At 45.1% G+C, this 7,911-nt stretch overlaps 2 protein-coding genes across 2 annotated transcripts in view; one reads left to right on the top strand and one right to left on the bottom strand.

Moving 5' to 3' along the window:
• The window catches only part of Bmpr2 (bone morphogenetic protein receptor type 2), a 112,443-nt gene extending 106,694 nt beyond the window's left edge, over positions 1-5,749 (bottom strand). The window contains exon 1 of the mRNA XM_029538676.1: positions 4,922-5,749. Coding sequence (XP_029394536.1) covers positions 4,922-4,997 — 76 coding nt within the window. The 5' untranslated portion in view covers positions 4,998-5,749. The remainder of the gene's footprint in view (positions 1-4,921) is intronic.
• On the top strand, positions 5,738-7,433 carry LOC110321683 (translation initiation factor IF-2-like). The gene has a single exon (XM_021198085.2). The coding sequence runs from the start codon at positions 5,812-5,814 to the stop codon at positions 6,487-6,489; it is 678 nt and encodes a 225-aa protein (XP_021053744.1). The 5' UTR covers positions 5,738-5,811; the 3' UTR covers positions 6,490-7,433.
• The last annotated feature ends 478 nt before the right edge of the window (positions 7,434-7,911 follow it).

Genomic DNA, 7,911 nt, shown 5'->3' with positions numbered 1-7,911 from the left:
GCTTGCCAAGTAAGCCTGGCAACTTGAATTCAGACCCCAAAACCCACACAAAAGTGAAAGGAAAAAAATGGCTCCACAGAGTTGTCTTTGAACCTATATGCTAAAACGAAGTCAGTTTCAATTCCATTCTTTTTTTTTTTTTTTTTTTTTTTTTTTTTTTGGTTTTTCTAGACAGGGTTTCACTGTATAGCCCAGCCCTAGCTGTCCTAGAACTCACTCTGTAGACCAGGCTGGCTTCAAACTCAGAAATACTCCTGCCTCTGCCTCTGCCTCCCAAGTGCTGAGATTAAAGGCACACGCCACCACTGCCCGCCCCTTTCCATTTTTTAAACATAGATTTTATGCATACAAATATTTTGTTTACATGCATGTTAAGTGTACTGTGTGCATGCCTGGTACCTGCAAAGGCCAGAAGAGGTCATATCTTCTGGGACTGGAGATGTGTGGGTGCTGGGGAAAAAAACCACATTCTCTGCAAGTGAGCAAGCGCTCATAATCTCTGAACCACCTCTCCAGCCCTCCAATTCCTTTTCATAATTCATTCACTAAGTATTTATTAAGCATCCTCTATGTATGTAGCAATATGTTAGATTACAAGGCAATCTCAAAATAAGAGGCTTGAGAACTGTTTTAGTCAGGGTTTCTATTCCTTCATAAACATCATGACCAAGAAGTTGAGGAGGAAAGAGTTTATTCAGCTTACACTTCCACATTGCTGTTCATCACCAAAGGAGATCAGGACTGGAACTCAAGCAGGTCAGGAAGCAGGAGCTGATGCAGAGGCCATGGAGGGATGTTCTTTACTGGCTTGCTTCCCATGGCTTGCTCAGCTTGCTTTCTTATAGAACCCAAGACTACCAGCCCAGGGATGGCACCACCCACAATGGGCCCTCCCCGCTTGATCACTAATTGAGAAAATGCCCCACAGCTGGATCTCATGGAGATATTTCCTCAACTGAAGCTCCTTTCTCTGTGATAACTCCAGCTTGTGTCAAGTTGACACACAAAACCAGCCAGTACTGGAATATAGCTCAGTAATAAGCATATCTGCCTGGTATGCAGGAAGCCCTGAATTTAATCCTTAACATTATAAAGTATATGAAATCTTTTTTCTTTTCTCTTTTCTTTTCTTTTCTTTTCTTTCTTTTCTGTCTTCATCGTCACTGCCATCAGGGAAGGGCGTTTCTCTCGGTTAGCCTTGGCTATCCTGGAGCTTGCTTAGATCAGGCTAACTTTGAACTCATAGAGATCTGCCTGCCTCTGTCTCTGGAGTGCTGGGAAGTCATTGCATTTCACAGAAAACACTAACAGTAATACTACAGGTGATGGATGTAAAAACCAAAGTTTGTAAGATTTTCATGCAAAGCTCCATTCAAATAATAAGAGAAATGCCCTTCTGTACCCTCTTCCCAATCCTCTGGAGTAGACTGGGATTCTGAATTCTTCATTCCTCTGTAATTATATGATGCTTCGTATGTTACATGTAGCCTCATTATACACAAAATGTTGCACTATTTCATACATCTCGTCTTTTCACGAGGTGGTATGTCTTGACAGGCCAATGGAATGTTAGAGGAACAGAATCTGCAAGTCTGCCAGTGGAGCTAGGCTTGCCCTCTTGCCCTGTCACTGCCTTGACACACACTGCTCCTAGGTCGGTAGGGTGAGTATTACTCTCCCTCCCTCCAGATTTGGGACCACAAAAAGACAAATGAAACAAAATAAATAGTTGTTAAATGATATGAAGATTTTGTGGCTACAAATAATCTTGTAAAAAAGTGACCACCCACTATACTCAGATTCAGTTAGCACTGATGATATAAAGCATGCCATCTCTTTTAAAACTCTGTGGGTAAAGAACTCCCCACTCCCCCAAAAGTGTGTTATATACGAATTAACTCAGTATAACTAAACTACAGAGGGGAAAAAAAATACTCATTTTATCAAGAAACTCAGGTAACTTTTGTAGTGTCCAAACTTAGAAACACAAATGAAGATTACTAACTTGCAGTTAGCTACTTGACCAAATTCACTAACCACTCAATAATGCTAAACAGATGACTTTCTCACTTTAGACAACTATATTCCTGAAGAGAGGTAAAACTGAAATATTGACAAAAGAATTATTTCAGATGTATTACAAAAGCTGACCCTCAAGCAAGCCTGAATTACCTTATTAAAGCTGGCAGTGCATTTAACAAATTTTTATTAAAATAATTTATTTTAAGCAAGTACATCTCTATTTTCTAATAAATTCCAATTATTTACATATCAACTGTTCTTAGAATTAAGGAGTCCAAAACTTAATCGGAGTAAAAGAGAGTAAAATCATCTTAAAAGAAATTATATATTTAGTAAAGCTGACTTGGTAGCTCACACTTGTAACCCCAGTGCTTGGGAGGCTGAGGCAGGAGAACTGCCAAGAGCTTGCATCCAACTAGACTACAGAGTTGCAGGACACACTGCCCTAAAACACCACTACCACCAAAGATAACTTATCCAGGATCCCAAAGAATGACATAATATTTATTAGTCTTGCAATATTTTTTCTCCTATTCAATTATACCAATTGCCCCTACCAGTTACATCACTTCATCAGTATACCCCAAATCTATACAGACGCTACCTAGTCACTTTGTACTTAGTGAAGCTGCATTAGATAATCCTCTACTGGGCAAAGTTTTCCTCTGTCTGTCTTTTTTTCTGTAACAAGGTTTCTCTATGGAGCCCTGGCTGTCTTAGCACTCACTAGGGAGACCAGGCTGGCCTTGAACTCATAGAGATCCACCTGTTAGACAAAGTTTTAACATGTTCAGAACCATGGCAGTGCATGATCAGTACCTATACCACTAGTTTATAAATATCCAAGCCTCCTTTCAAAGTTAACCTGGCAAAAGCATTGCTTTATCTCATGTTCCAATTACAGGGAGAGGAAGTTGCTGGCTCTGCTGCTGTTGTTAACACCAAGGAGAGAGGGAAAAGATACAGGTTTTAATCCTGGCTCCACAATTTACTATGTGATGAGTTACTTAAAATTTTGTACTTAATTCTCTCTCCCTTACTGTAAAAGGAGAACAATAATAAAAACCTACAACGCAGAAGAGGCCTGACTGGAGGAGGAAATATATGTAAAGTTCATTTAATACTTGTTGGTGCATAGTAAGCACTCAGTAAACTCAGCTACTACAGCTCTGAAATCCAGCTTCAAAGATGCCATCATATATAGCACAGGGGGAGAGAGGGACTAAGCTCACTTTTATACAAGGATTCTTTAAATATAACCCTTTTTAAAAGAGGAAAAAATAAATCCATTTACTAAATAATTGTTTTGAAATCAATGGGGTTTTTCTGATTTTTATCAGTTCTGTTCACAATGATGAGCCCATCACTATAAATGAGAATCTGCATTCTAAAGATTCTAAAATGATCAAAATTTTGAAACAAAATGTTCTTAGGCTTCTGCTTGCCGAATGACTGCTTACATGTCAAGGCCATTTTTACTCTTTTCATATTTTACAGGAACCACATGATTTGTGGTTAGAGAATTTTAACAGCTAACAAGGAAATTTGGAGAAAATTTGTTCAGTTTTGCTTCAAAGATAATTGAAACAATTGAAAATATTAAAATATCAAGTTTCAATATGTAATCAAATCATATTTTCCAATGATTTTTAACAATACATAGATTCATCATTAAAATTTTAAATATAATGGGGCTTGAAATATGGCTTTGCCATTAAAGGCTAGACTCATAACTAAAAATATAAAATACTACATATTAATCAACAATAGACAATAGTATCAAATTCACAAAAGGGAACTTCAAATTTTCTTTCAGTATTTTCCCAGAACAGACATCTAAAATGTAAATTAAACAAGTAATCTCTGTGCCTGATACAGCAATGAAGAATTCACTGAATGTGAAAATTACTTTTTAAAAAAATGGAAAACCATTACTTTGTGTACTCATTTTTAAACGCATACTTCATGTGACTAATTTAAGAATTCATTCCTGAAATTTTCTCAAAGCAAATCACAAAAGACTGTTGCTTGAAAAAAACTACAATGAGAATATGAGTTGTTTTTTTCTCAAGGCGACTGAGAAGTAAAGAGGAAATGGCCAAAGGAAAGGGGAGTAGCATTTCCTTTCACACGTTAGGAAAATGTCAAAGAACTTTCAGGAGTCAAATCTCCTCGAAGCCTGATGTGAGGTCAAAGATGTCTCAATGACAGGAAAAGCAACAGACGCCAGATGACTAATAGAAAAGTTATCAAAAACACTTCTGTACCCAACAGTAATTTCAAAAGGATACAAAGAAAGAATGTCCAGGATAAAAAGACAGAGAATAGTTAAAGATTCTTGAGAGCAAAACAGTATTAATGATGACATCAACAAACAGTGTTAGGCACTGTAGCAAGATTCTCACACAGTGACTTCCTCAACCTTTACTCGATTCATCAGGTAACATTTTTAAATAACGAAAAGTAACGCGGATTCCCAAAGAGTGATCGAAATGTAAAAATAAGGTTCAATCAAGTGTATGTCTAGTTGTTTTTTTTAACTGTAAACCAAATCTGCTTCTTTCCATCAAACTAAAAAATCTTTAGCTCCAAAAATCTAATAGACAGTTCACTAGTAATTAAAATATTATTTTTAATCCTTGCATTACCTCACAGCTAAAAATGTCAAGATACCACACCCAATATGTCTTTTTCCCCCCGTGGGGGAGGGGTCAGGGAATACGGGAGTAGGGACGGGAAACAACACGCAAACACCGAAGGTGATTTCCCTGGCTGGTTCCTCCACCCGGATCCGAGAGCACACGTTGTGAGGGGCGAGCACAGGCCTCGGCCTCTGCAGGCTCTCTTCCTGGCCACCCACAGGGGTAGGAGCTGGGACATGCCACCTAGGGCTACTCACCAGCCGTAGTGCTGACCAGCAGGATGGCCCATAGCAGCCAGGGCACCCGAAAGGGCCGATGCAGCGAGGAAGTCATCCCTGGGCCAGCCAAGAAGCAGGAGAGCAAAGAAAAGAAATCTGGGAAGTAAATTCGGGCCGAGAAATCCGGCTAGAAGGCTGCTCTTCGTCTGATTTATCCTGCCCGGATTACAATGCAGTTTGAAAGGACAAATGGCAGATGCGAGGACCTAGCTAGTAGAGCTCTCATTCCACTGCAGAATTTCCCTTCATTTCGCTCCCTCGTGGCTGGGGGGCTTCATTCGCCTAGGACGGGGTGCCTCGGCTTCCCAAATTGAAGGCATGTCCATGGGGAAAACGCAGGGAGCCCAGAAGAAACCCCTGCAATTATTTCCCTCGTAGTTTCACGATATCAAAAAAATACCCAGATCTGGGAGAAAACATATCCAGAGTGCCGGGGGGGTGGAGGGCGGGGACTCGATGGGAGCACTGAGGATCAGAACAAGTTCCCGACCGCCGGGAAGGGCGAAGCGGGGCAGGCAGCGGCGCCCGGTCGCCCGAGTAGCATCGCTCCCGACTCGGAGGACAGTGGGGTTCCTTTTAAAGTTTCGCTTCGTTGCTTCCTTCACTCGGATTTCGACATCAACAAATCCTTTCCACCGACTGGGTCGAAAAAGGTGCCTGCTTCCATGGGCGAGCCCACAGCTTCCTCGGAACAATCGCGCGAGGGTCGCGCAGGCCGGGCCTCGGGGCGCGGGGGAGGGGAGGGTCGCGGCGGCGCGGCGAGCCCCGGCGAGCGACACGCGGGGAGGTGCGGAGCTGGCCCCTTCGAGGGCGCTCCGCCCGCGGCCTCGCTCTCGGCTACTCCAGCCCCTCGCTCGTGCCTGAAGTAAATGCCACCAAGAAAGCCCGGTCTCCTCCCGTCGATGGCTTGCGGGAGCGAATCACAGCCCCTCTGGAGAAAGCCGCCGACGCCGCCGCCGCCGCCGCCGCCTCGTTCGCCGCAGCTCTGGGCTCCGGGCGGAGCTCGGGCGTCGCGGGCCGAGGGCGGGGGGCGGCGAGAAGACGGACGTAGGTGGCCGAGGAAGGGGGTGGGCAGCCGAGCTTGCGAAACACCCCGAGCCCCTCCGGGAAGCACCTCCAGCGGTTCCGAGCAGACCAGACACAAAGGGGGGAGTCGCCGCAGCTGCCAGTCTGAGGCGCTCCCGGTCACCGGAGTCGCCCCGCCTCCGCCGCCGCCTCCTCTCAGTCTCGGGCTCTCCAGCCGACCCCTGTCTGGCTCGGGCCTGTGGTGCAGCGCGGGCGGCGGCGGCGGCGGCGGCGGCGGCGCCCCAGAGCCGCACTGCGCCTGCGCGCCCGCGGCCCCGCCCGGCCCCGCCCCTCACTCCCAGGCTTGCTGGAGAGCGAGGCCCTCGCGCGGCGTCTCTGGCCGGGGCGCCCGGGGCAGGGAGGGGCTGTCTTGGGGTGGGCAGCCTGGGTCCCTTTCCTCACACACGCGAACGTCCCGCACGTGGACGCCGTGCGATCTGTGCAAGCGTGTAAGGGGAGGGCGGCCACAATCTTTTGTTTAACGTAGGAAAAGGCTACCCGGGAAGGTGGGCGAGAAGCCTCGAAGGCACGCCGCCGTTGTTGGTGGCGGCGGGCGCATCCTCCTCGGTTTCCCTGAGAATCCCGACCGAGCCGCCCTTCCCTGAAGCCGAGACCCGGGCCTCGTCGGGTCCCCCTCCCGTCGCGGCCCAAACAAAAGCCTCTGCCTCGATCAGGAAGACCGCGAAACTGACGCGTGTGCGCTAGTCTGGGTCGGGCTTTCCTCGAACAGCCATCCCCGGGGTCCTCTTGGATGACAAGGCTGCTGAGCAATTGCGAGCACGCGAGACCAGAGAGAAAACTTAAGATCGCACACGCCGGCCTGCTGTGTGTGCGCGTCTCCTGCTCCGCCCGCACCTCTCCCGGGGAGGATTTTATTCACAAAGGCCCGAGGGTCTTTGCAGGGCCTGTGAAAGGAGAACTGCCACGCAGTGTAGTTGCCTCTAGGTATGGAGTGGGGTCCTAGCTCCTCACTCATCGAATGGAGACAGTCCCGCCTGCACTGCAGTTTCCTAACCACTTTAAACCTCTTTAAAAAAAAAAAAAATCTCAATTAGGTTTGATTCAGGCAACCAGGATAGGAAAGGGATCCCCTACAGGGTCAGCCGACTTGGGTGGGATTTTTGCTAGGGGAGAGGGGAGAAGATGACGTGCTTGGCGCCATGATCGGAAGTCTGGGGTTTAATTCTTTAACTGCGAGGTGGAAAATTTGCGTGGGAGGGCGATCTTAAGAGGTGAAGTCTCCCTCCCTTCTCCTAGTAGGCAGAAAGGTTGTTCTGAAGGCTGGTTTTGCCGGTCTTTCATTGTGGCTAAGGGCAGTTCCAGGATACATTCATAAACACACTCATCAAGCCTTACTGTTCGCTTGCTTATTCAAGCCTCCTTTTATCTCTTTATCTGAACGTGATGTTAATAAATCACATTCCTTAAACTGGTTTCTGTTATCATAGTAAATATCTGCTATAATTAAGAGTTGTGGTAATACCTGCCCAGGGCCCTTTTTTAGCTGAAATATTTTTATACTGTTTATCCTTAAGGCAGAGAGATTTTATATATATATATATATATATACCTTTTGAAAAATAAGGAGCATATGCATTAACTCTTTAGCTTGAATACCATATTTTGTTTTGCCTAAAAGGCCTAAAATAAGGACCTGTTATTGTTTTAACATTTAGCTTTCAAGCCATGAGATCTAGTTGTCAAAGAAATGACAGATGTTGAAGGTGCAGGAAGTTTATTAGCTGGTGAAATACAATTTTTCTTCCTCAAATTGAGGTCAAGTACTTTATTATTCAATTATTATTTGCATAAAATTTTCCTAAGAAACATTAAGTACCCTTATACATGTTATAAATGTGTAATAAATTATGTAGGAAAGAAGTCTTAGGAAATTCATGTGAAAA

This window comes from Mus pahari, chromosome 5 (assembly GCF_900095145.1).
Source record: "Mus pahari chromosome 5, PAHARI_EIJ_v1.1, whole genome shotgun sequence".
Classification (NCBI taxonomy): Eukaryota; Metazoa; Chordata; class Mammalia; order Rodentia; family Muridae; genus Mus; species Mus pahari.
The sequence above is the reverse complement of the archived record's forward strand: the minus strand, read 5'-3'. Positions and strand labels throughout refer to the sequence as shown.

Excerpts from the sequence above, each read along its gene's own strand:
- LOC110321683 (XM_021198085.2), top strand. The coding sequence starts at position 5,812 with ATGCCACCAAGAAAGCCCGGTCTCCTCCCGTCGATGGCTTGCGGGAGC.